Genomic DNA, 24,805 nt, shown 5'->3' with positions numbered 1-24,805 from the left:
CTGACAACCTCTCCTCCAGCCAGGATGGAATCCACACTCCCTTGAGAGGGTTCCTGGCTTCAACATGCTCCACCAGCCTCAGGCCGCCAGGGCCCTGGTCACCCCGGGAACCCTGCCGAGGGCCTCCTGTCTTCCCGAGGGTGAGCCGGCCCTGCCTGTGGGTGTCTGGGCTGTGGCCTCCAGGCACCAAGCGCCTGCTGGCTCCTGATACCTGCCTTTCTGACTGTGGTGTGTCTCTGGCCTGGCGCCTGCTTTTGGGTGCCCGGAGAGAGCAGGCTCCTCGCAGGTGGCAGGCAGCCCTGTTTGTGTGTGCATGAGCGTGTGGGGGCACCTGGAGCTGAGCGGTGGCCTGTGCTGTCACTACCCGGGGTGGCAGAGCGGGGTCTGGCGCTGCCACCACTCCCGACGGAAGTTGCCTGGGCCTGGGCTGGCTCGGGCTTCTCAGCCAGGCCCTTCCCCAGCACTTCCTGCCCAGCCCCAGCTGCAGGACCTGCTGAAATCTGTGCTGTGGGAGCCCTGTCTCTGAGGGGTCACTGCAGTGACTGGGAAACCTGAGTCTCCCTGCTCCTGATTCCAGGAGCACTGCTTGAGCCGCCACCTTCATGACTCAGCATGACCCGGACTCCAGATCCAGGACCAAGAGTCCCCCTGACAGTGGGGAGGTGGCGGACCCTGGAGGCTGGCACCCACCGTGGCCCCTCCCCAGCCCACTGTGGCACGGAGGGGCTGCTCTCTGGGAATGGCCCCTTCCTAGAGGCAGCCCTGGCCTGGCTTCCAGAAGGGGTCTGGGAACAGGCGGCTCCGAGTAGCTGACCACACCTGACCGGGCCAGTCTTTGGGAAGCCGCCCTCTCAGCCTGTGCACTGCAGGGACACTGGGTGGAGGGGGCCGTGCAGTGGCCGTCCATGCAGGGGGTGGGGCCTTGCCTTCTGACTCAGGGGAAGCGGCTGCTTTCAGCTGCCTTCGCCTCAGGAGGCGGCTTTGAAACCCTCCTGAGGTTTGTGGCCCTGAAGTTCCTTCCTGAGACCCTGCAGGGGACTGAGCCCTTGGCCCAAGGGCACCGGGGAGGGCAGAACCTCAAGACAGGGGCTCAGGACGCAGGACAGAGTGTGTGGGGCAGGTGTGCAGGACTGTGCCCAAGGGTCTAGGGTCAAAGGGGCTCTCGGAAATGATATCATCTCACAGTTCGTGGCGGGTGCTCAGATCTGGATGAGCTGTTTTCTGGAGGAGGCAGGAAAGCGACGTCATTTTGTGGCTTCAGATTGACCGCAGCCTGACAGAGAGGAAGTGGTGCCCGAAGTGAAGCTGCTGACTTCCCAGCCACGGCCTCCATGGCCCACGTGTGGCAGCGGGAATCACAGCTGCATTATGACACCAGAGGGAAAGCAGCTCAGGCTCATTATGACACCAGAGGGAAAGCAGCTCAGGCTGCAGTTTAAGGAGACTCCACGGAGTGTCCTGGCTTAGCTGTTGCACAGCACGGGGTCAGATGGATGCCCTGGAGGAGTCAGCAGGGACCCCCGGCAGGGGCAGTGAGTGGCCTGGGCCGTGAAGAGCAGGCACCTCCAGTGTCCTCTGGCAGAGGCCCAGCACCGGGGCCGTGCTCCTCACATGAAGGCCGAGGCCACCCTTCCCTTTGGAGTTTGTCTCTGAGCAAGGGACGCTGTGGGGATGACCAGCAAGTGGCGTTCAGTCCACAAGGGGGCCCTGGTCCGGCTGGGTCTACTGAGTGCTGGCTTGCCCCTTGCCACCCAGCTCTGTCCATAGGTGGCTGTCACTCCTGGGCTTCCCGGAAACGTCATTTGAGGCAGCTCAGGTTTTCCAAATCCAGTGGAAGTCACGTTGTTTGCTGCTGGAGACTGGCTGGGACTGTGCTTCCAGTGTGGGAAGGTTTAGGAGGCAGTCAGCAGCCCTCTCCTGTGGCCACCATGCCCGAGGCAGGTGCCTGGGGTGAGAGGGATTCTTCCCGATGCGGCCGTGCACTGCCCAGCAGGCCTAGAGTGAACGTCTGTGTGGAGCCAGGGCTCCCATCCAGCATCCCTTAAGGGTCCTGATGGCTGGAGCTGGGGGAGGCAGGTATGGCAAGGGGCTTCCTGCATGCAGGAAAACTGGAGACTCCTGGTCAAAGAGCCAGGTGTGCGCCTGCAGAGGCAGGCATGGGCCCACAGAGCCTGTCAAGCCTGGTTTACACCACAGAGCTGGGTATGCGCTGAGAACCAGGTGTGCATTGAGGAGTCAGGTGTGCACTGAGAGGTGTGCACTGAGAACTAGGTATCCAGAGAACCAGGTGTGCACTGCAGAACAGCGTGTGCACTGAGAGCCAGGTGTGCAAGGAGAGCCAGGTATCTGTTGAGAACCAGGTGTGTGCAGAGAGCCAGGTGTGCACTGCATATCTAAGTGCTCATGTGGAGTTTCGGGCTGGGAAGGTGCTGCCCAGGACCCTGCCTCTCTGGCTGTCTTCTGTGCATTTGGGGATGCCAGAAGGGGCTCGGCTCTGGCTGGAGGGCAGCCAGCAGACTTGCCAGCCAGCACCCCCAGGTGATAAGAGCTGGTGCCCATAGGTACTCAGCAAATGTCTACATTTTGGGGAGGGCTGGAGAAAACGAAGGCCATGCCCTCTCTGCAAGGCTCGGCACAGGCCCTCTGTTTCCCAGTCCTTCGGCCACAGGGTGTCCAGGCAACAAGGGCGCCAGGTCGCCTGTACCCTGTCTCCTGCGGAAAGGACAGCGCCTGCTCCTTGTCCTCCAGTAGCTGCTGGACCCCGGGGTCTGGCTGCTCTGGCGCCTGGTGGCTGGGTCCCCACTACAAGGCAGACACCAGCCTTGAATCCAACTGTCGAGGAAATGGGGTGGCTGATGGAGGCTGGGGAGACCGGGAGGGAGGGAGGTATGGGCGGTTGGAGGGCTTGAGAGACAGGGACCCACCCCTGCAAGTACAGTGGCCTGTCCCCTCCGGAACGCTCTCATTCTTCGTGCTGAAGGAAGCTGGAGGCTTGGCAGGCCTGCGAGACGAATGGGCGCTATCAGCTCAGGACTCTCGTCGGAGGAACCACCCGGAGGCAGCACCCATGGGGGTAGGGGCTTGGCCACAGGCTGGGGGGACGTCGATGGCCAATGTCAGGCCTCCTCGGTGCAGAACCAGATGCGTCTAACAGCCTCCGCCCCGTGGGCGCCCACTCAGACGTGCTGCCCAGGTGCCTAGAGCAGAAGCCACCTCCTCAGAGGCCAGCGCGCCAGCCTGGCACCAGGGGACGCTCCCAGGGGTGCCCACAGGAAACGTGCGCATCGGGCTGGGTACTGCGGCGCGTGTGGGCTGCGAGCCCTGCCCTGTGGTCGGTCACTGGAGTCCCGGATCCTACAGATCCGAAAGGCTGAGTCCGATGCAGCAAAGGCGAAGCGGGGTTCGCAGCCCCAGACTCTGGGGAGGTCAGCGAGCGGTGGGGAGGGCGCCGCGGGCCATTCGCCGCTTCTCCTGGGCCGAGGGCGCAGGCCCAGGTCGCGGGGGCCCCTCGGACTCCACGACTTCGCGGACGCGCGCCCACCGTCGCCGCTGAGGTCCCGGGCCAGGCGGCGCGTGGGTGGCTGAGCGGGAGCGCGTTCAGCCAGGCGTGGAGGCCGCGCGCGGCTGGGTGCGAGCCCAGCATGGCGGGTGACGTGCGGGGACGCGGCCCGGACTAGGGGATGGGGCCGGAAGAGGCGGGGCCGTTGCCGGGAGACGAGACGGAATGGGCGGGGCGCGGCCGTTGCCGGGAGACGGGGCGGGGCGGGGGCGGGGCGGGGCGGGGCGGGGGCGGGGCGGGGCGGGGCGGGCTCCTCCGTGCATCGTAGCGAAGTCGCCTCGGGCGCGGGTTCCGGGATCCGATCGTCTGCCCGCGGGAGGGGCGGGACTGCTTAGTTCCGCTGGGGAGGGCCTGAGAAATCCAGGGAGAACATTTTACCAAGCGCCGACCCTTGTATCTCGTGAACTGAAACCCACCACCCTTACCCGCTGATCCAACAAGCATCTGCAGAACTCGGTCAATAATTTATTAGTAAAATATACATTTCTCATTATTAAAGAATAAAAGCTTTCAGCCCTGCTGAACACACATCTGCGGTCTCAAGAAAACCAGACAAGACAGCTGACTCCCAAGCAGCCCTTTCCCTAAAGGCGCTTCCTAAGCTTAAACACACACGAAGCTGGGGCTGTCCCTCTTGAATCCCATGGGAAACAGGCCCCACGATCAGGGGACTTGCAGTCAGGAGCTTGGGGTGCAGTCCGCTCCCTGACACCCTCTCGAAGGGCACCCAGGGGAACATGGTCCTGGGATGGAGTCTTTCTGGGGATACCCCACATCTGCGCCGCCTGGAACTGGGTACCCAGGGCAGCCACTCAGCAGGCCCCAGAGCTGGGGCAGGTGTGGCCGGAAGGGGCTGTGTAGGTGGCCTCCTGAACACGGGGAGACCAGTGGCCACCTGGAGACACATACACACACATGCACCCACAGGCACACAGCTCATCCCAGCCTGGTGCCTGCAGACAGCTGGGGCTACGCGGGGCCAAGGCGGGGAGAAGGGAGTGGCTGAGGGCCTGAGAGCAGGAGCCTCTCAGGTGGATGCATTCCTGAGGTCAGAACAGCAGCTGAGCCTGCAAAGTCAGGGTCTGGAGCCGAGCGGCGCTAGCTGGACCCTGGAATGCTGGAAGGCATGGTTTTTCCGCTGCAACTTCTCCAAATTTCCACACAGGCACAGGTGCCTCCCTAGGGTGCAGTGGGAGCTCCGGCCCCTTTCTTCCTCTGGATGGGGGGCTTCAGGGCAACCTTTGGGCCAACAGCACTCTGGAAGGAGGAAAAGATAAATGGTGTTGAAAAACTACCTGCTATAAAAGGCATATAAAGGGTACAACTCAATTTTACTTCCTTTAACATTTCTTAAAATGTGGATTCTTGGTTCATCCAACAACAACATAGCCCATCCACACGATGGCAAGTGTGGCAGCCGCAGTAGATACGGCGCACAGAGGGCCAGACGTCCTTCCCTGCGGTCACTGGGGGAAAGTCAGGCACCTTGACAGCCGAGGTCAGCGTCTGCTGAGAAACCCCCTGATCGCAGCACAGACGTCACAGTACACCCACCGCCGATGCCCTTCCCTTTTCTTTCAGACAGTCACCAAGTTTATCCACAGATAATTAGGAGAAAACTCCACCGCTCCAGAGCAGTGCCACCATCAGCCCTGTGGGGAGGCCATATGCCGTCCATCGCACAGGGGACTCCGCCTGGTGTGTGCTGGGGCCTCACCTCAGCTGGACCAGGCTTGGTCGCACCAGCCCCGGGTTTGACTGGGGGTGCTGGGGGCGCGAATGTCGGCTTGATGACCTGGGAGGGAAACAGACATAGCTGACATGGGTGCCCCAGGCAGTCCCGGCCCTAACCTGGACATCACCTTCCCTGGATCCGGAATGAAGCTCCCCACAGGCCTCGCTCTGCCCCCCAGGGGCCTGCAGGCTCCACCACCACTGAGCCCGCTACAGAAAAAACCCTCCTGGCCACCACCGCCCACAGAATAAAGCCCGTCAGTGGCCGAACGCCATCCGGGGCCCATCTGCCCAGTCCAGCTCCGGCCACACCTTCCACATCCCCTACCCAACCCCCATATTATCCTTGAAGAACTTTTTTCCCTTTTTTTTTTTTTGAGTCAGGATCTCCCTCTGTCACCCAGGCTGGAGTGCAGAGGCATGATTTTGGCTTACTGCAGCCTCTCTTCCTGGGTTCAAGCAATCCTCCTGCTTCAGCCTCCTGAGTAGCTGGGACTACAGGCACAAGCCACCACATCCAGCTAATTTTTTATTTTTTGTAGAGATGGGGTCTCCCTATGTTGCCCAGGCTGGTCTTGAACTCCTGGGCTCAAGTGATCCTCCTGCCCCAGCCTCCCAAGTGCTGGGATTACAGGCGTGAGCCAATGCGCCTGGCCTGAAGAGCTCTTAAACTGCCAGAATGTGGGGTTTTGGAAGCTCAAAGGCCAATAATTAACTACTAAAACACGTGTTTCTTTGCATGTCAGCTTTCCCAGGGTAGGGAGGCTGGAAGTCCACCACACAGAGCTGTGGAGCTCACTCCTGGCTGCGTCGTACGGAGCCTGGGTGGGCTGAGCATTTGCAATTTTCAGCAGTTTCCAAAGGACCCCACTGAGCAGCCAGGGGAGGCCGATACAAGTGAAGAGTGAGTGACTTCCCTCCTGCATAATTCTGCTGCAGCCTCTGCCCCATCTCCCACCACGCCTGGCTCCTGCTGTAGCCTCTGCCCCATCTCCCGCCACGCCTGGCTCCTGCTGCCGCCTCTGCCCCATCTCCTGCCACGCGTGGTTCCTGCTGTAGCCTCTGCCCCATTGCCCTCCATGCCTGGTGAACATCACTTCCTTGGCCAGAAATTTCTCCGCCCCCTCCAGGCCCCCGTTTTGCCTGTCCAGACCCCTTCTAGGACTATTTCTGCAACTCACATGTAAGTCCGAAGTTAGCTCAAATAAAAAGTTAAAAAGGAAAGAGAGAAATAGAAAAATCACTATTAGGGCTGGGTGCGGTGGCTCACGTCTGTAACCCCAGCACTCTGGGAGGCCAAGGCAGGCAGATTACGAGGTCAGGAGATCAAGACCATCTTGGCTAACACAGTGAAACTCCGTCTCTACTAAAAAAAAAATATACATATATATATATATATATATGTGTGTATATATATGTATATATGTATATATATATGTGTGTGTATATATATATATATATAAATTTAGCTGGGCATGGCGGCAGGCATCTGTAGTCTCAGCTACATTGGGAGGCTGAGGCAGGAGAAGGGCGTGAACCTGAGAGACGGAGCTTGCAGTGAGCTGAGATTGTACCACTGCACTCCAGCCTGGGCGACAGAGCGACACTCCATCTCAAAAAAAAAAAAAAAAAGAAAATCACTATTATGCAAACAGCGCAGAACAACTGTTGCAGCCAATGTTCACCAATGGATGCCAAAACTAGTGGGTCCAAGTTTAAGGTTCAAAGAGTCTCAAGGTATCTCCCCGAGACATCTGCTAACTATAAAAAGAAGACAGGGGATTTCTAAGGAAAAATCTGTGGACGCTGCTCCAACCAGGCGCCCTGTCAACATCACCCGTGACCGAAGCTGCACGTGGGGCCAGGCCTGGGCTGTGTCCTGGGAAGGGTGTGTCCAGTGCTGCCCCTGCCAGCAGTGCACGGCCCTCATCCACACGAGGAAACAACGGGACAAACCGAAGCTGAGGGACCCTGAAAACACTGCTGGCCGCACTTCCAAAGTGCAAGTGCACAGACCCCATCCCATCAGGAAGGCCTGGACACCCTCAGATGGCTTGGCTGCCCAATCACCACGGCTTACCTGCTTTGGTGCCTGCTGGGCATAGACAGGAACTGGGAAGGGTGGCCTGGACACAGTGGCCGGAGGCTGGAGGAGATAGGGCCGAGAGCCGGGGTCAGAGCTGGGACCCCCCCCCCCGTGCCCCTCCAGCACCCCCAGCTCCAGGATCCGAGGTTCCTGCCTCTTGTGTGTGCCGGAGGGGTCTGTGCAGCCCCACCCCAGTCCTCCCCTCAGCGGCATGACCCCGAGCTGCGGGCCGGTGAGCATCTGCCTCTCGACACGGTCCTCAGACGGGCTCTGCTGAGTCCAGGAAGCTTCCCTGGCCTCCGAGCCCCAAGTTTAAGTTCAAGCTCAGAGTCTGTCATGGCTCAAAGGGGTCCATGAAGCACCCACTCCCAAAGCCTCAGTGTTGCCAGCAGGATGACCACAGCAGCTGCTATGGGCCTCGGGGCCACTGCCAGCCCACGTGTGAAGTTAATGAAAGGGCTCTGCTGGCCTCGGGCTGCACTTGGGGTCACAGGACGGGGCCTGGACACTGCTTTCAGCCTCACGAATCCGCCAGGGGTGGTGCTTACAGCAGGGGGCGGCCTCTTCAGAGCCACCGAGGAGGCCAGGTGTCTGGCGGGCTGGCCCGCGTGGGTGGTGGGGACCTGCTCTTGGGGGCCCCTGGTTGGGGCCGGAGCCCCCTGCTTGGCCGGCATGCGGCTGGCAGCCTGGTGAAACAGGGGGTTGGAGAGCCCCGTGGTGGTCTTGGGAGTCGAGTTCCTGGGGAGGAAGCACAGGGCACGTGGTCAGTGTCCGGCCACGGGGCCCCAGCACCACACCCTGTCGGTCCCTCCCAGCTCCAGCCGACCCGAGAGGCTGCAGGGTGAGAGGTCGCAGCCATGAGAGACAGACAGGCCCAGGAGACGCGGCGGACCCTGAAGAGCCAGGGACACCCCTCCATGTCCTGGGGGCCCCAGTCAGGTGGGCGGGAGATGCTTGCAGGCTGTGGGGCCAGTGTGTCTTGCACCGTGGGGGTCTCCGCTGCGTGGGGCTCAGCAGGGAACTGGTGGGGTGCTCATGGGGCTGGGCCAGGGTGTGGGGGCCCCACCAGGCCTCTCTGGATTTGCTCCAAGCGCAACCTGCCACCAAAACCATCCCCTGCCTTAGCCTCGGGGGATGGCAGAGTCCAGAGCAGCACCGGCCCAGTGGAGCCAGGAAGGCCCTTCAAACTCAGCTCAGGCTGGGGGGCGTCACGACGTTGGGGCATGGAGGAGCCTGGGTGTCCGTGCCGCCCACCGTGGGCCCGTGCTGGGTGCCCTTCCTCCAGCAGCAGGGACATTTCCCTGCAGCCGAGCACGGGAAGCACTTACCACCCTCCATCACAGCCCCCGCCGCCCTCCGCCACAGCCCCCGCCGCCCCGTCACGGCCCCCCGCCGCCCTCCGCCACGGCCCCCGCCGCCCTGTCACGGCCCCCCGCCGCCCTCCGCCACGGCCCCCGCCGCCCTCCGCCACGGCCCCCGCCGCCCTCCGTCACGGCCCCCGCCGCCCTCCGCCACGGCCCCCGCCGCCCTCCGTCACGGCCCCCGCCGCCCTCCGCCACGGCCCCCGCTGCCCTGTCACGGCCCCCGCCGCCCTCACCTGCTCAGGATGCGGCTCCAGGCTTTGCGGTAGACGATGATGCCTCCCAGGGTGACCACAACTGCCAGGAGCACCAGAACCACCGCCACGATGACAGGGAGGCTCCCGGATGCTGTGGGACACACGGCCCCACTTCAGGCAGGCAGGCCACAACCTCAGGCAGGGGCCAGGGAGGTTCCCAGAGACACAGCCTTTCTCAGCACCCATAGGCCGTGCCCTGTGGACCCCTCAGGGAGGACCCAGTACGTTACACCGGGACTCCCAGCTCTCCAGTGATGGGTTGGAGAGCTTGGCAGGGTGGCCCTGGGCCACAGTGCTGTGGGCACAGCTGTGCCTTTGAGGCCTGATGCTCTGGACAGCCGTGTGCTCAGTGGCCACCAAGGAGGAAATGCTGGGTGCCTCAGGGCCGTGGGCCGAGGAGGGGCTGGAAGACACAGGCTGAGGACACTGGAGTCTCAGCTCACCACCGTGCCCTGCCCTCGGCCACTGCCCCCACTCTGGGACAGGGCTCTCCCCTCCTCACATCAGCCTGGGGGCAGACAGACTCTGCCTATACCTGTGCATCGATGCCTGTGGGGGAAAACCAGCACTGTGAATGCCACCAGCTTCCCGGGCCCGCAGCTTCTGCCTGGGCTCCATTCGGGCCCTCTGAGCTTGGACCCCAGCCCTACCCACGCTGGCCAGGGAAGCCTACCTGCGTGCACCTCAGTCAGCAGCTTCGCACAGTAGGGCGGGGCCCAGCCCGCGTGGCAGTGGCACTCCTGCTTGTGGTTGCACACCTGTGGGGACGGCTGGGCTCAGGGCCAATCCCAGCGTGGACCCCAAGGGGCCGTGGGGGCTGCGCCTCCAGCATGAGGGCCCCGGGCCAGCCTCACCCCTGAGGGCCCCTGGGTACCCGTCCGTGTGCGCCAACGGTGAGGCCTCTCCAAGTAGCCCCTGCCCACTGCCCGGTGACCACGCAGGTTCCATCCGCGGAGGCCACCCAGGCCGGGCCTCAGCCCTGAGATGGGCTCCACTGAGACCCCCATGGATAGGACATGCCGGGCTCCCCCAGCCTCAGGCTCCCTCAGAGTGGCAGCCTCTGTGCAGGGGCCACACATACCCCGTGGTTGTGGCACTGTCCCGAAAGGCCACACATACCCCATGGCTGTGGCACTGTCCCGAGGGGCCACACATACCCCGTGGCTGTGGCACTGTCCCGAGGGGCCACACATACCCCGTGGCTGTGGCACTGGGCGGAGCAGTTTCTGGATCTGTAAACGTGTAAGTCCTGGCAACGTCCCTTCCAGCAAACCTGGGGGTAGGAGGCGTCTCTCAGGCGTCCGCTCTGGACCCCCGCCCGTGTCCCTTGAAACCGCGGGGTAAGCTGGGGGTGGGCTGTGGTCACCACATCCGGGGTGGCTGTGCTTCAGCCCATCTGCCGGCTGCCTACCCCTGGAGCCCCTAGGAAATGGTGCTCCTGGGGCACGTGGCAGCCGGCGATGGCCATCAGATGAACTGAGAACCATGTCCCTCCCCATCCCCCAGCAACGCTTCAGTCTCTACCAGAAGTGTGGAGAGAACTCTGTTCCCACAGCCTCAAGCAGCTGCCAAGCCAGAAACCCATCTGCAGGTGGGGCACACGCCTGGGATGCCTGGGGGTGGCACGGCCTCTGAGCCAGGGACTTACCTTCTCTGGTCCACACCGGGTGCCCTCGGGCACTAGCTCATAGGCAGTGCCATCCTCTGTGGTGAGCGCGTGGCACACACGGTTCAGGATGCAGCTGGTGCGCCCCGGGGGAAGCTGCCCGCCCTTGCACTGCAGAACGCCACACATGTCAGCCCTGTGGACGGAGGCAGGTCGTGGGCCGGCTTGCCCAGGCCCATGCTGGGGGGCCCAGGAACCACAGCAGGCTGGGGCCACAGTGACCCACCTCCCTCCCACAACACAGTGTGCTTGAGCCTGGGTCCACGGGCCCAGGGCAGACCCTCATGGGAACAGGACTCCTTTGTGGAGGACCTTCTGGGGCTGAGCCTGCTGTGGGAACATCACATGTCCTGGGCCCAGGGGAATCTGGTCTCAGAAGCTTACCTGTACCAGCTGGTCTTGCAGCCTGGTAGGATGTCATAGGAGAAGCAGGACTCCTCGGCAGCCCGCCCACCTGCGGGACCAGGAGCGGGTTAGCCCTGGCAAAGCCTGCAGCCACCCTGCCAGGTCAGCTCTGTGCCTACTTCACCTGGCCCCCAGAAGGCCTGGCACTGCTGGGTCAGTGTGGGGCAGGTCCCGTTGTAGCAGTAGCCCCCAAAGCAGGGCGTGCCGTTCTCCTGGAAGGCGTCTTCTGGGCACTCAGGGTGCCGGCCGTCACAGAACTCCTCAAGGTCACATGTGTCCTTCTTGGGACGGCACGGCTCACCAGCTGGCTTCACCTGGCCCAGCAGAGAAGAGCTCACCGTGGGGACGGGCCCATGGAAGCTGCCTGGTCCCTGGCGCCCCAGGGTCCCCTCCCACCTGCCAGCCATGGGCTCTGGGGGTCCCCGGTGGGAGGCTGCACTCACCCTGCACTCCTGGCAGCAGGTACCGTGCGCACACTGGGCCCCCTCAGCCAGCTGGCAGGTGGTGGAGTTGCAGCAGTGGTTCCGGCAGTCCTGGGGCGACGGCAAAGGCCTTGGCAGGCTGCACCGGGGCCGGGACAGGCTCCAGGGCGGACTGGCCGCCTCCCCTGACCACCGGGGTGCCCTGCAGCCACTCCCTCCCTGTGACCACTTTGGACACCAATGGAGCCCCAAGTTCCACATGTTCGTGCAGTGGTCGCCCTGACCTGAAGGGACAGAGGTCGTGGCACCCCATGCTGACGGGAGCAGGTGCGGGGTGTGGACGCACCTCGGGGGGGCCGCAGTCGCACTGCTCCCCACGCTCTACAAACAGGTTCCCGCACACGGGGCCGCCCACCAGCTGGCTGAGGTCAGGGGCGTTGGCGAGGCAGGCCGACTGTGGCCGCTCCAAAAAGCTCTCCAGGTAGGCCCGGCTGCAGTCACTGAACATCCTGGGGAACGTGGAGCTGGTGGGGAGCGACCCGTCAGGGAGGCGGCCGGGCCCTTCCCCACCCACCTTGCACCTCCAGCATACCCTGGCTCCGCCAGGCCCGGCCGCCTCACCCAATGCTGCCCGCCATAATGCAGCGGCCGGCCTCAGAGGGTTCCCGGCAGTGGCAGCCCTGGACGTTCTCGTCGTGGTCCATGCCCAGGTTGTGGCCCATCTCGTGGGCCATGGTGCAGGCCACGCCCACGGGGTTCTTGCTGTGGTCCTGTGGGAGGGTCTGTGCTCTCAGGAACCATGTGGCCAACTCCCCACACCTGCCACCCTCACCCCACCAGGGCCCAGGACTTGGCACAGCTTCCCGCCAACACCACCTTAAAACATAAAATCAGGCATTAAACCTGGCCTGAGGGAAGGTGGCCTGCTCCAGAGACCTGAACCGAGGCTTCCCCTCCCCTAGCCCCTCTGGCCTTGGCCTGGCAAACCTGGGCAAGAGCCCCTCACCTGGTTCACAGCCCCTGAGCCGTGGGAGCACATGGCAGACACCCTGGCAAGCCCCACGGTGGTCCCAGTGAAGTCGACGCCCCTGAAAGTGGGAGTGACACAGATGCCCTGGACATGGCTCCCTCCCCACTTCCCTCCCACCCCAACCCTGTCCACCCTCCCTCCCCAGCCCTCCCCACCCTGCCCACTCCGCCAACTCACGTGATGAGCTGCACGTTGTCCTGCAGGTGCCGCTGTGTCAGCCGCTGTGCCTGCCAGGCCAGGAGGTTCTCCAGTGTGACATCGGGATGGGGGCTGACGTGGAACCTGTCCTGACGATTCCAAATCTCCAGGCCCACCAGGACCACACGGAAGTTGAGTTTCTGATATAGCTGGAGAGATGGTGGAGTCCTGGGGGTCAGGCGGGGTGGCGGAAGGTGCAGCAGGGAGGGTGGGGGCGGAGGCTGCACCTGTCCCACTGCGAGGTAGGGCCAGGCACAGGTGTGGGGCAGAGGCAGAGCAGGTGGAACGAATCCCGTGGCAACGCTCCCCCACCTCCCACCAGGGGCTCCGGCACCTCTGCAGCCGGCACCTCTGCAGCCAGGACCTCTGCAGCCAGGACTGCTGCCCACCTTGTCCACGTGGTTCACCACCTCCAGCACCCGATGGCGCACGGCTGCTTCGCTCCCCAGCATCTGGAACTGGGGACACGAGACCCTCAGGTTGGAGCCCACACACCCCCCATCCACCCTCCGCCGGCCGCTCTCCCATCTTCCCCGCCCCCAGCGCACCTCTGCATTGTCCGCGACCACATAGAGCTCCACATAGCGCGTCTCTCGGGACGGCAGAGAGCCCTTGGGAACAGCCACAAGAAGCCAGTCAGCCTTCCCAGCCCCAGGGCCTGGACCCTCCCTCAGGGACCTGGGGCCACTGTCCAGCCCCTGCCCAGTGCTGGGGGAGTGTGGCCAGGCCTGCTGCAGGCTGCAGACGGTGGGCAGCACCCAGTGCATGGGGAGCCAGGGAGACTCACAGGTCAGGCAAGCGGACACCGGCAGGACCAGCCAAACACGGGAGACAACGGTGCTCACCCCGGGCTGAGGCCTGAAGACGGCTGCCGTCCGGGGCCCCAGGAGGCTGCCCAGGCTGTCATCACTGACCCCGCAGGTCCCAGCTGTCTGCAGGAGGTGCTCAGCCTCGTATACGGCGTGCCGCCCACCCTCTCCACCTTCATCCAGGGGCTCGATCAGGTGCAGGTCTGAGCCCACCTGGAAGAAACCCCTGAGGGGAGCGGGAGCCGGGTGTGCCGTGGGCTTCAGAGTGGCCTGGTCCTGCCCCGAAGGACCAGAGGCTCTAGTTTGCTGCCCACGGCTCCCCCTACCCTGCCACCTGTAGCCCCCGACAGGTGACTTCAGGCCCCAGGGTACAGGAGGGTGAGCCTCTTGGGCTTGGCAGGGTGCCCCGAGCAGACCCCTCTGTGCGACAGCAAAGGCCTGAGTGCGAGAAGGAGGCACCTCCCCGCCTCCCTTCCCCACCCCCGCCCCAGGCTTAGGCCTTCTTCTCCACCCACGGGAGCCCTGGTGTTCGTCCGCTGCACCCACCTGAGGCCGGCACAGGTGCTGAGGCTGGCGGCTGAGTCCGGGTGCCCCTCCACATGGCCCTGGTAGAAGCAGTGGTCCTGCAGGGGAAGCAGGAGAGGGGTCCACAGGCTGTGCCCCCACAGCCCCACAGGCTCGGGGAGGGCCGCCCAACCCATCTCTGTCCGCCCAGCTGCTTCGACCGACCCACACCTGCCCGCGCGGCTGTTCCGTCACCTCGGACCCATTGGCAGCCGTGTAGGTCTCCGTGTAGCCGGAGCCCAGCAGGTCCCTGAAAAAGAAGTGCTGTGGCTGCCTCGTGCCCCTCGGTACAGAGGCCGGCCCAGAGGCTGGACGCCGAGGACACCAGTGTGCTGGAGCCAGGCCCAGGCAGGGGGGTGACCTGAGACCCACTCACCTGTTCTTCCGAAGGTGCAGAGTGAAGTTGTGCCCTGTGGCCCCAAGGACATAGCTCACCCTCTCTGGGTACAGGCCCTGAGCGAGGAGGGAAGGGTCCCGGGTGAGCAGCCTGCCTGGGCTGGGCCCACCTCAATCCTGGGGGCCAGAGAAGCTCAGCTGGTGGGGAAGGGGTGCCGGCCTCCAGCCCCAGGCCAAAGCTCCGTCCTTGAGGGTCCACAGCCTCAGGCAGGGTAGAGGGTGGAAGGTGGGGGGTGGGGGTGGGGCTGTGCTGGAGGGGACCGGCAGAGCCCAGCACTTGGGTGGACAGGAAGGACACAGTGCTCCTCGGGCCTCCCAGGCCTCAGTTTCCCCATCTGACCACACATGGGTAATAACAATGCCCCTTCCCCAAGAAAGCACAAGGTGGGGGAGACACAGCCTCAGCCAGGCAGCAAAGGAGGTGGGCGGTGGGGATGGCACACACAGGCCCCTCCAGCGGCAGCTGTCTGCCTCCAGGCCCCGTCCCTCCCAGCAGCTGCCGGACCTGGTGGTGCCTGCAGAGCCTCCTCCTCAACTACTGCGTCTTCAGCCCCCATATGGAGGCTGGGACGCGGCCTGCTGAGCCCCGGGACAGCCTTAGCTGTGACCCCGGCTGGATGAGAGCCCAGAGCAGTGGGCAGGTCGGTGGCAGGTTCCCAGGATGCTGAAGGAAGGACAGGGCTGGGGCCGGGGCCACCCTCCCTGGAAACACGCACACGCGTGCATGCAGTGCACACGTGTGCACACCCACCCACTCAGGTTTCAGGAATCACCCTTGGGCAGCCCCGGTGGGGGAGGGGGGCCACTCTCGGTTCCTAGCCCCGGGGAACCCCTGCCAGGTCCCACACACACAGGAAGGTGTGTCAACTCTGCGGTGGGCCAGCGTCACTTCTCAAAGAGGAATTTGGCTTATCAGCCTCGCCAAGTGAAACTGGGGAGGGGCCCGGGGCCAGCACAACCTACCCCTGCTCCCTTCTGGGGGCGCATAGAGTTCCTGAAGGAACCGTGAGGCCCTGAGCCCCCAGGCAGCGCTGGAGGGAGGAATGGAGATGGGCCCCAGGCGACTGGAGCTGAACAGGGTAGCCCCAGATGTCCACCTGGTCTCACCACTTCCCGTAGGCTAAAGCTCCTTTCATAGAAACGGGCTCAGGGGCCAGTCAGGAACCCCCCAGACCAGCTTAGACTCACCACGTGGGAGGGCAGAGCTCGGCGGACTCGGGGTCCTGGCAGACGCCGCGGCAGCACCACCTCATACCGCTCCACGCGGGCCCAGGGCCGGCTGGGGACGATCGCTGCGGGAGGGAGTGTCAGCAGCAAGCGGGCGGGGGGGGAAAGGGGTTTCCTTCCCAGAGTCCTGGGCCCTCAGATTCTGCCCCTTCCTGGTCTTGACCCTCCCCTGGGGAAATTGCCAGATAGCTCAGAAACAAAGACTCAAGTGAGGGTTCTGTGCCTAAAAGACCCCAGGAGTCCCCCAGGCAGGGCCGGTGGGTCTGTGTCCTGCAGCACCCACACACGGTGCTCGGAGACCCTGCAGGTGCCAGCGACTCCACAGGCCTCCAGGCTGTCTCAGATGGGAGGAGGCCCCCGCCGCCGACGGTTTCCATCTCCTCCTCCATTCATCTGATCATCTGGTTGTACCTAACTGGGGAGCAGGAAGGGCCTCTCGGAGGCTGTTCACCTCCCAAGTACTGGAAACTCCCTGGTTTCCAAGAGCAGAGGGCAGGGACCCAGCATGCAATGGGCAGAGTTTCGGAGACCACCAACCCCAGGACCCTTTTCTCCCGTTAAAAACAATAATGGACGTGTCTCCATGACGGCATTCTAACCTGGAGAGGCAGCAGGGGAGGGAGCAGCCGGCCCCATCTGCCCAGGAAACTGGCGGAAAAGCATCCCGGCCTCCAGCCTGAAGCTCCCTCACACACCCCAGCCCAAGTCACTCCAGAAGCAGGGGCGGGATCCAGGGTCAGCAGCCCCGGGTCCTCCCCCAGGCAGGAGACGGGTCCCCTCAGGCCCACACCCTTGCCCTCCAGGCCCCAGCTCCTCTGCCCTCCCTTCCCTCCCTGGCCAAATAGTGGGGGTGGGCAGCCCCACAGGCAAATCCCAGGAACCCAGGGCGCCTCCGGCAGCAGGTGAAGCCGTCCTGCCTGGCCTGGCCCCGACCCCACTAACAAGCTCAGAGGCGGGACTTCCCTCTCACAGTTCACCTTTGAAGGTTCTCTCCGACCTCCCCGGCCTCCCCGGCCTCCCCGGCCCAGGTGTATCCACCCAGAGACCACTGTGCACCCGACACCTGGCTCCCAGGAACCAGCCCGAAGCGGGGCAGGGTGCCTGGTGCGAGCAGGCCAGGGGTTCGGGGCCCGCGTCGCCTCCTGCGGGAAGAACCACCCTGCCCAGCGCCGCGCCCGGGACGGCTTCCTGGAGCCACTCACCAGGCAGCGCCATCGCGCACAGCAGCCAGAGCCCGAGGTCGCGCATGGCCGGGTCGGGGCGCGGAGGCGGAGGTGACAGCTCCGCGGGACACGGTCTGGTTCCTGTGCTCCCGGCCCGAGGCTCCTTTCCGCGCGCCGCGCCCCGCCCCGGTGCCCCGCAGCCAATGGGCCCCTCGGCCGGCGGGAGGGGCGGGACGGGCGGCACCTGGGGGCGGGGTCCGCTTCCCCCTCCCCCAACAATCCAACATCCTCCCTTGCACAGGCGAGGAAACTGAGGCACAGCCTGTCCCAAGTCCGGCCAGCACCCCGAGAGGCGGCCTGAGAGGCGGACCCGGCGGCGGGAAGGAGGTGGTGCCAGACAGATCCTGGAGGGGAAGGGACTTGTGAGGGCCTGGCGGTTTCAGGAGAGGGGGGCTCCGACTTCCTGGGGAACAGAAAGCCCCAGGCAGGGGCAGTCATGGCTTTGTGTGCATAGGGTCAGCCCTGTGGGAAGCTCTGCTCCCCGCAAGCCTGCACCCCCTCCACCAGGCTGAGGCCTCACTGGAATGGGACAGGCACGGGCTGGAGTGGGATAGGCGTGGACCCGATGGGCCCCCAAGTGTCCAAGTGCAGAAGGGGAGCCCCAGGTGGGGGTCCCAGCCCAGGTGATGTCAGGTGCAGGGGCCGTCCCCAGCCTAAGATCCCCAGACAGCAGCTGACGCTGGTCGACATGGACCAAAGCCTGCAGCAGCCCACCGTGGTCTGGCTCCAGCTTCTCCAGGCCTGCGGCCAAGCGTGCTTGCCCTTGGTAGCCACATTCCCCGTGGTGGGCTCAGCTTCAGGCCGAGTGCAGGTTCAGGCCGACACCATGGCTCCCCAGACAGTCTACCCCGGACCCCTCCCTGGGACTTTCACAGCCAGGCCTCCCTCCTTGGGTGGGAACAGTGGTAGTGGCAGGAACGGCAGCTTGGCCGACCACACGGGACACTGCTTGACTGAACATATTGGGGGAGGGCCTCAGGGCCTCCCTGGGGAGAGGCAGGGCAGGGCCAGCAAGGGGCTGGGAGTCCTGCCTGGAGAGAGAGCCCCAGGGCAGGGCGAGTCAGGGAACTGCACGGGCCTAGGGCAGAGGACAGAGGTCAAGGGGCAGTGGCAAGAGGCCGGGGCCTTGGACGTTATCCTGGGAAGACAGGGAACCCTGAGGATCTAAGCTGGCCTGAGTGATGCTGTCACATTTTGTCTCGAAGCCATTCTTACCCCAGTGTGAATGGCATGAAAAGCAAGAAAGCAGCGGCTGGTGCTGGGCTGCAGGTGACTTCTGCTGCCTGGGGGTGTCCCCGCTTGCCTGTGTGGCACAGAACAAGGCCCCGCAGGCTGCTGAGAATGTCATGAGGCTCCCAGGTAGGGCTGGGGATGCTGGCCTGTGCCTGAGCTCATGCAGGCGACCCTGTATTACAGAACGATGCCTAGCCAGCAATCACACTGCCCTTCCCTGACCCCGTGGTGCAAGTCACTCAACAGCAAAAGTGCAAAGGCGGCACGCTGGCCACATCGGAGGCACAGCAAGGCCCTTGCCGATGCTGAGCTCCCAGGGATTTATTCTTAAAAACACAGCTCGGGCCAGAATGGGCTCCTCCCACGCTGAGGAAGTCCCACCCAATCCCACAGAACATAGCTCACTCATCTCCAGCAGGCGCCGGGGGGTCTGGGAGCCTGGACTCCACAGCCCTGGAGGTTTCCCTCCTCTCCTCCTGTCACCACCTGCAAACCCCACCTCTCAAGGCCCAGGGTTTCCCAGAGCCCAGGAGACAAGACCAGGGGTTTCTGGGCCTTGCGGCCAGGCAGGAAAGCTAGCAGGATCCTCTGCTCACGGGCCCAGCATTTGCCCAACACTAAGACTGTGACAACTCGGGTTGCTGACAAATGTGTTTACTCACAGGCCAGACCTGCACAGGCTGCCGCCGAGAGGAAGCAGTTTGTGGCTCGAGAGTTGGACACCCCCACACCCCCGCTCTGTGGTGTTCTCAGTGAGGCAGCCCCGGGCGAGAGCTGCCCACACCCTTGTTCCCCACAGGAAACTGTTCCAGCTATCCTTCCTCCCAACCTCGCCTCCAGGGCCCTTCCTCGCTGCCCAAGGGGGCCGAGGTGCTGAGAGCTGAACAGTGACAACACACATGCAGGTCGGCAGGAAGGGGCAGCCTGGCCAGAACGTAGCCAGAGCAGACCAACCTGGCCAGGGCAGCCCTGAGGCTCCCAGGGCCCTGTCACACCGGGGATGGCTGTGCTGCCCACTGTAGCCCTGGAGAAGGTGGGAAGACAGAGGGCAGACGATTGCCCGAGGGGGACTGGGTAGGGTGTCAATCTGCTGAGTAACTTCTACGTGACAAGGCGGCACCGGATAGGGTGGGGCAGGAGTGCCAGCCAGGAGCAGAGCCTGCCCCGTGGCCACTCTTCAGTGGGTACGTCCCACGGAGGGGGAGGTGTGGGCTCCCAGGTGCCTGAGGGCCCTGCCATGGCCTCCTGCTCCAGACCAGTTGGAGCAGCAGCAGGAGGAGGGGCATGGAGGTGGGTGAGTCCTCAGGAGAAGGAACGGGGCTGCCTCTGGGGCTGAAGCAAACCCAACGCCTGGCGGGTTTCGGGGATTCCCTGGCCATTTTCAGAGGCTCTTCCCGGTTCCGACCGACCTCAGGGAGCCTGGCCCCAGCTCACCTGGAAGGATGTGGACACCAGGCCTGGATCTCACCCCGCATGCATCTTTGCTTGCTTCTTGCTTAAACACAATGTATTTCCACTTTGAGGCCAAAAACACCCAAAAAGGTGATAGTGTAATTTTAAAAAGCAAACAGACTAGCAAATCCAGGGAGACACCCACCCTGTCTGGGCAGCTTCTATAAAATGAAACCCAGCGCCTTGAGAAACAAAATGAGGTAAGTCAATCATGCCTGCTTTATATTTAAACTGCAAAGACAGAGAACACAGAGCATTTTGATTTGAAAATTCTGGACCCATTTGCACCAGTCGCTGCTGACCCCACACCCTTCCTTCCTGTCGAAGCCAAGGCTCACTGTGCCGTGACTGCGACCCTGGGTGCGGGAGCCGGGGGCCCTCGTGGGACAGGCACTTGGGGGGCAGCCTTCTGGCTCCTCTCTGCAGACACGCGCTCCAGGCGCTCCGTGTAGAAGCCATTGAAGTCAAGCCTGTGAGGGAGGACGGTGGAGCTGGGGCGCGCACCCCTTCTGTGGGTGCACGCTGGGCAGCCCTGCTCCTACCATGGGGAAGTGTTCAGCTATAGAGACCATAGGAGGCCCTGCAGGGGTGAGGGTGAGACACCTAACTAATGTTTCCACAGAAAGGTCTTCAGTCCTGTGCAGTCCTGGTCAAAGGCACAAACACAGGTTTCTTCTCTCCTGGCCCCAGAAAGTTGGGGCTCCCGTCACCTCAGCAGGGCCTGGCAATGGGGCCTGAGGTGTCAGGGGCTTGGAGAACCAAGCAGTAGTTCTCAATGCAGGGTGGCCTCAGAAACCCCTGCTCAGGAAATCAGGACGTTTGTTGGGGGCACAGGGCACAGTGTGGTCCAAAAGCACAAATAGGCACTTTCCCAAGGACAGCACCCCCAAAGACAGCAGCCCCAAAGACAGCACCCCCAAAGACAGCAGCCCCAAGGACAGCACCCCCAAAGACAGCACCCCCAAAGACAGCAGCCCCAAGGACAGCAGCCCCAAGGACAGCAGCCCCAAAGACAGCACCCCCAAAGACAGCACCCCCAAGGACAGCACCCCCAAGGACAGCACCCCCAACTCCCGGTCAGCACCTCCTCCGGGCTGGCAGCTTAGCCACCTTTCCCCTCCCTGCCCCCGAGGGCTGGGCCCCTTTCCCCAGGCTAGGCGTTCAGTGCAGCATGAGGGAAGCTGACCCAGGCCTGACCAGCCCCACAGGACACACACAGCCGCAGGGTGCCAATGGGGCAGCCCAGCTGCACAGAATGTCACACCCCAGGGAGAGCCGGGCTAGCCTGACTTCAGGGAGTGGCACATGACCAGCACTAGCATCAGGACACAGACCTGCCCCACCTTCTGAAGGAGGCCACACCAGGTGGACCAGGGGAGGGTGCAGGGGAGATGGGGCCTGGATGCAGGGGCACGTGCTGAGCTGGGGCAGGCGCTGGGCTGGGGCAAGTGTTGGGGTGGGGGAGGCGCTGGGCCGGCAGGCGCTGGACTGGAGCAGGCTCTGGGCGGGGGCAGGCACTGGGCCGGGCTGGGGGAGGCACTGGGCCGGGGCAGGCGCCCACCCACCTGGAGATGACGCTGGCCATGCCGTGCTCACAGTCACTGGTGCTGTAGATGCTCAGCCGAGCCAGGAGGTCCAGCAGGTGGGCTGAGAAGTTCTTGTCAAACTTGTTGATGGTAGCCTCAAAGCCAGACACCAGCTGTGCAGCGTCCGCGTGCTCGGCCAGGTGCTGGAAAGAAAGCCGGGGCAAGTGAGCCATGCCCACCCCCACCACGGGCCTTCCTGGCTCCACGCTGTTCCCAGCAGGCCAATGTCCTTTCCCTTCCTCTTTTCTTTTTTTTTTTTTTGAGACGGAGTCTCGCTCTGTCGCCCAGGCTGGAGTGCAGTGGCCGGATCTCAGCTCACTGCAAGCTCCGCCTCCCGGGTTCCCGCCATTCTCCTGCCTCAGCCTCCCGAGTAGCTGGGACTACAGGCGCCGCCACCTCGCCCGGCTAGTTTTTTGTATTTTTTTTTTTTAGTAGAGATGGGGTTTCACCGGGTTAGCCAGGATGGTCTCAATCTCCTGACCTTGTGATCCGCCCGTCTCGGCCTCCCAAAGTGTTGGGATTACAGGCTTGAGCCACCGCGCCCGGCCCCTCTTTTCTTAAATAGAAAACATGGGTTCCACGATGTTTTCATGGGATTCAATGTAAAAAGGACGTCAAAAAACGTTCCTGAAAACCCAGCACTCAGAGAAACACTCCCGGCCTCGCGGGATGAGGTGGTAAAGGATCAGACCCCACAAGACTGTACCTCGAGCTCTCCTTTGGGGTCAGATCTACAAGCAAAGCACAAGCTTTCCCAGCAGCTTCTCAGCAAGGAGGTCGGGCGCCTCTCAGTGTCCCTCACTTCCGGCCCCCACAGGCCCCCAAACCCAACTCCTCTCTGCAGCTCCACTCCAGCGTGTGAACACGGGACTACCCACCCCTCATGCCACTCCAGAGCTGGTGCCGCAGGGCCATGCCTCCGAGGACATGCGGCCTGTCTGTGCCTGCTGAGAGCCTGATGGTTCTGACTCAGGACCGGCACTCAGCAGGGACAGCGGCTGTGGCCCCTGTCCTCACCAGGGTGCCCTGCACAGTGCTTGCTCTGAAGATCTGTGGGGGCGCCCTCGAGTCCGACTGGCTGAGGTGGGAACCAGCGAGCTGAGAAGGTTGTGAGAGGCTCTTGTGCTTGTGCTTAGAAGCAACTTTTAAGTCTTTTCTTCAATCCGAGGGGAGATGGAAAAAAAAGGGGGGGAGGTTTGTTCTCCCTGTGTCAGGATGCTCAGGCCGCTGCCCCAGGCGGGAGGAAGTGTCTCTCTCTGGCCAACCCTGGAGGCCACGCACCTTCCTGGTGAGCTCCTTCCGGGCCCGCTCCTCGGCCCCTGTGGGCAGCCCCGGGACGGTGCCTTGCTCCAGCATCTGCCCGCCCAGCTCGCTGTCCAATTTCATGCTCTGTGTAAATTTCTAGTGGGTGGAGAGTTGCAAGGAAATGCTTCTGTTAGTTACAACCACAACGCTTTGCAGAAAAAATAACTCCTGCAGGTACATCACCCGCCGCATCTCTGTTGTAGCCTGCGGCTGCAGGAACACACAAGCATCCCCGCGGCCGCGGGAACACACGGGCATCCCCGCGGCCACGGGAACACACGGGCATCCCCGCGGCTGCAGGGGAAATGACTTCAGCTGTGCCGACAGAATTCCCAGGTCTGCCTTCACAGAGACCAACTAATTTTCCTAAGAGCAGTGTTTTTTGTGTTTCCCGATTTGGGACCCCGAGATGGCTCTCACATGTCAGCAATAGCTGAAAGTGCCCGTGCCCTCCTCCGGACCCTCCCCATGGCACTGCCTGGAGAGCCTGATCCCCAGACCCCTGGAGCCCTAGCGTGGCCCCAGGTGCCCCTTCTGCCGCTAGACGCTCAGGTTCTGTGCCATCACCACTGGGCAGCTGCTTGTGACTAGTGCCCACAGGTCCTTAATGGAACCAAATAACTCAAGTGCTGAGGAAAAGAGCGCACAAGGGCCATGAACAAAGGCCCCAGACAGAGACCAGCACCACGGAGGCTGAGGGATGGTTCGGAGGAACACAGCCCTGCTCACGCTGCCAGGGCAGGGGCTCCAGGAGGGAACCACCCGGCCAGGAAGACCGGGAGTTCTGGAAACACTCAGATCCCAGCGGCTCCTCCACCCACACAAGGGCAGGAAAAGGTGAGCAGGCTGTGTGTGGCCATGGTCGGGATACGGTCTGCCCACCCAACGGTGCCGCCCGCGCCACGCACCTGCATGCAGTTGGTGAACATGACGCACACAGACATGAGCTTGGAAAAGACCTTCAGCAGCTCAGGGTTGGTGAGCATGCAGTCCTTCAGGCAGGTGTCCAGGAAGCCCGTGTGGTGGCCAAGGACGTCATCGATGTTGGAGGCCTTTGGGGAACAGACCAAGCCCCTTCTCAGAAAGACGTGGCCGACAGACGGGCTTCGCGTGCGCACGTGCTCAGTTCGGGCTTTGCGCATTCCTGTTCACGCATTTCTACCTCTTAAATGGGCCTTGGGCTTTTAGGGGGAAAATTCCAAATACCACTAAAAAAATGATGGGCACGTCCCGAAGGAGTTTCAGTTCTTAAGGCAGAAGACAGGAAGGGAGGCTGCGGCTGCTTCTAGAATTTGGTAACAACAGAGTCTGCCTTCAGGCCCCTCAGCCTCAGATGCGCAGTGTGGAGGGGATGACCCTGGGGGCAATGACGGCTCAGAGTCCCCAGATGATGGCAGGCAGCAAGGGGTCCCCTGTGTGGCCAGCAATGCTGGGACAGCTCCGCCCCGGGGGGAACCCCTGCCTCTCCCCTCCCCCTGCCTCTCCCCTCCCCCTGCCTCTCCCCTCCCCCTGCCTCTCCCCTCCCCCTGCCTCTCCCCTCCCCCTGCCTGTGCCCTCCCCTGCCTCTCCTGCCCTCCCCCCGCCTCTCCCCTCCCCCCGCCTCTCCCCTCCCCTGCCTCTCCTGCCCTCCCTGTCTCCCTCACATTAATTATGTGAAAGGAAACTGGCTTTCAATTGTTACGATCTATGGAGCTAAAACTCACAGATTTCAGGTTTTTCTCCAGGATATGCCAGGTCGGTTCCATCACTTCGAACATCATGTAGTACTGAATGTTCTGGACGAAGTTGAGCATTCGCTGCCGCAATGTGAAAGCCCCGGCAAACCTGAGTGACACGGAGGACGGAGGACAGCCATGGAGGACGTGGCCCCGACGGCACCCAGTGGATGTGGCTGTTTCCTCTGCAAAACAGGTGCCCCTCCCAGTCCATCAGACATGGCCGCTGCTCCTGTGTCTGCCCGGCACAAGCTGTCACTGTCTACCAACCTGTGCCCCGCAGGGACACCCCCAGCCAGCCGGACAGTGGAGACTGGGATGCGGGCTCCTTGGTGGACAGACTCCTTGGAGCCCCAGGAGCCCACACCAGGAAGGTGCCACACGGCAGATGCACATTTGTGCTTCATGACTGAGATGACGTCTTTTTCATCTAATTTTTTTTTTTGAAAGACAGGGTCTTGCTGTCGCCCAGGCTGCAGTGCAGTGGCTGGATCTTGGCTCACTGCAGCCTTGACTTCCTGGGCTCAAGCAATCCTCCCACCTTAGCCTCCTGAGTCGCCGGAACTACAGGCATTCC

General features: G+C 63.0%; 2 protein-coding genes across 4 annotated transcripts in view; both read right to left on the bottom strand.

Moving 5' to 3' along the window:
• Positions 1-4,011: 4,011 nt before the first annotated feature.
• Positions 4,012-19,696, bottom strand: LOC105471183 (ADAM metallopeptidase domain 8). The gene is made up of 23 exons (XM_011723553.2): positions 16,917-19,696; positions 15,676-15,779; positions 14,468-14,544; positions 14,263-14,341; positions 14,074-14,150; positions 13,564-13,753; positions 13,267-13,329; positions 13,108-13,176; positions 12,698-12,867; positions 12,497-12,578; positions 12,112-12,260; positions 11,837-12,014; positions 11,512-11,601; positions 11,193-11,382; positions 11,048-11,117; positions 10,646-10,799; positions 10,193-10,270; positions 9,671-9,755; positions 8,977-9,088; positions 7,928-8,117; positions 7,374-7,439; positions 5,277-5,354; positions 4,012-4,816 (listed from the first exon to the last, which is right to left on the bottom strand). Exons 1-23 carry the CDS (start codon positions 16,960-16,962, stop codon positions 4,739-4,741), a joined length of 2,475 nt encoding a protein of 824 aa, XP_011721855.1. The 5' UTR covers positions 16,963-19,696; the 3' UTR covers positions 4,012-4,738.
• A 122-nt stretch (positions 19,697-19,818) lies between these two features.
• Positions 19,819-24,805, bottom strand: part of LOC105471177 (tubulin gamma complex component 2) — a 28,592-nt gene continuing 23,605 nt past the window's right edge. For all 3 annotated transcript variants that reach the window (XM_011723533.2, XM_071068892.1, XM_071068893.1), the window contains 5 exons: positions 24,217-24,337; positions 23,422-23,565; positions 22,490-22,609; positions 21,188-21,351; positions 19,819-20,092 (listed from right to left, as the gene is read on the bottom strand). In XM_011723533.2, the coding sequence (XP_011721835.2) occupies positions 19,957-20,092; positions 21,188-21,351; positions 22,490-22,609; positions 23,422-23,565; positions 24,217-24,337 (685 nt within the window). In that variant the 3' untranslated portion in view covers positions 19,819-19,956. The remainder of the gene's footprint in view (positions 20,093-21,187; positions 21,352-22,489; positions 22,610-23,421; positions 23,566-24,216; positions 24,338-24,805) is intronic.

The sequence above is a fragment of the Macaca nemestrina genome, chromosome 9 (assembly GCF_043159975.1).
Source record: "Macaca nemestrina isolate mMacNem1 chromosome 9, mMacNem.hap1, whole genome shotgun sequence".
Classification (NCBI taxonomy): domain Eukaryota; kingdom Metazoa; phylum Chordata; class Mammalia; order Primates; family Cercopithecidae; genus Macaca; species Macaca nemestrina.
Note: the sequence above shows the minus strand (reverse complement) of the source record. Positions and strands in the feature narration are given on the sequence as shown.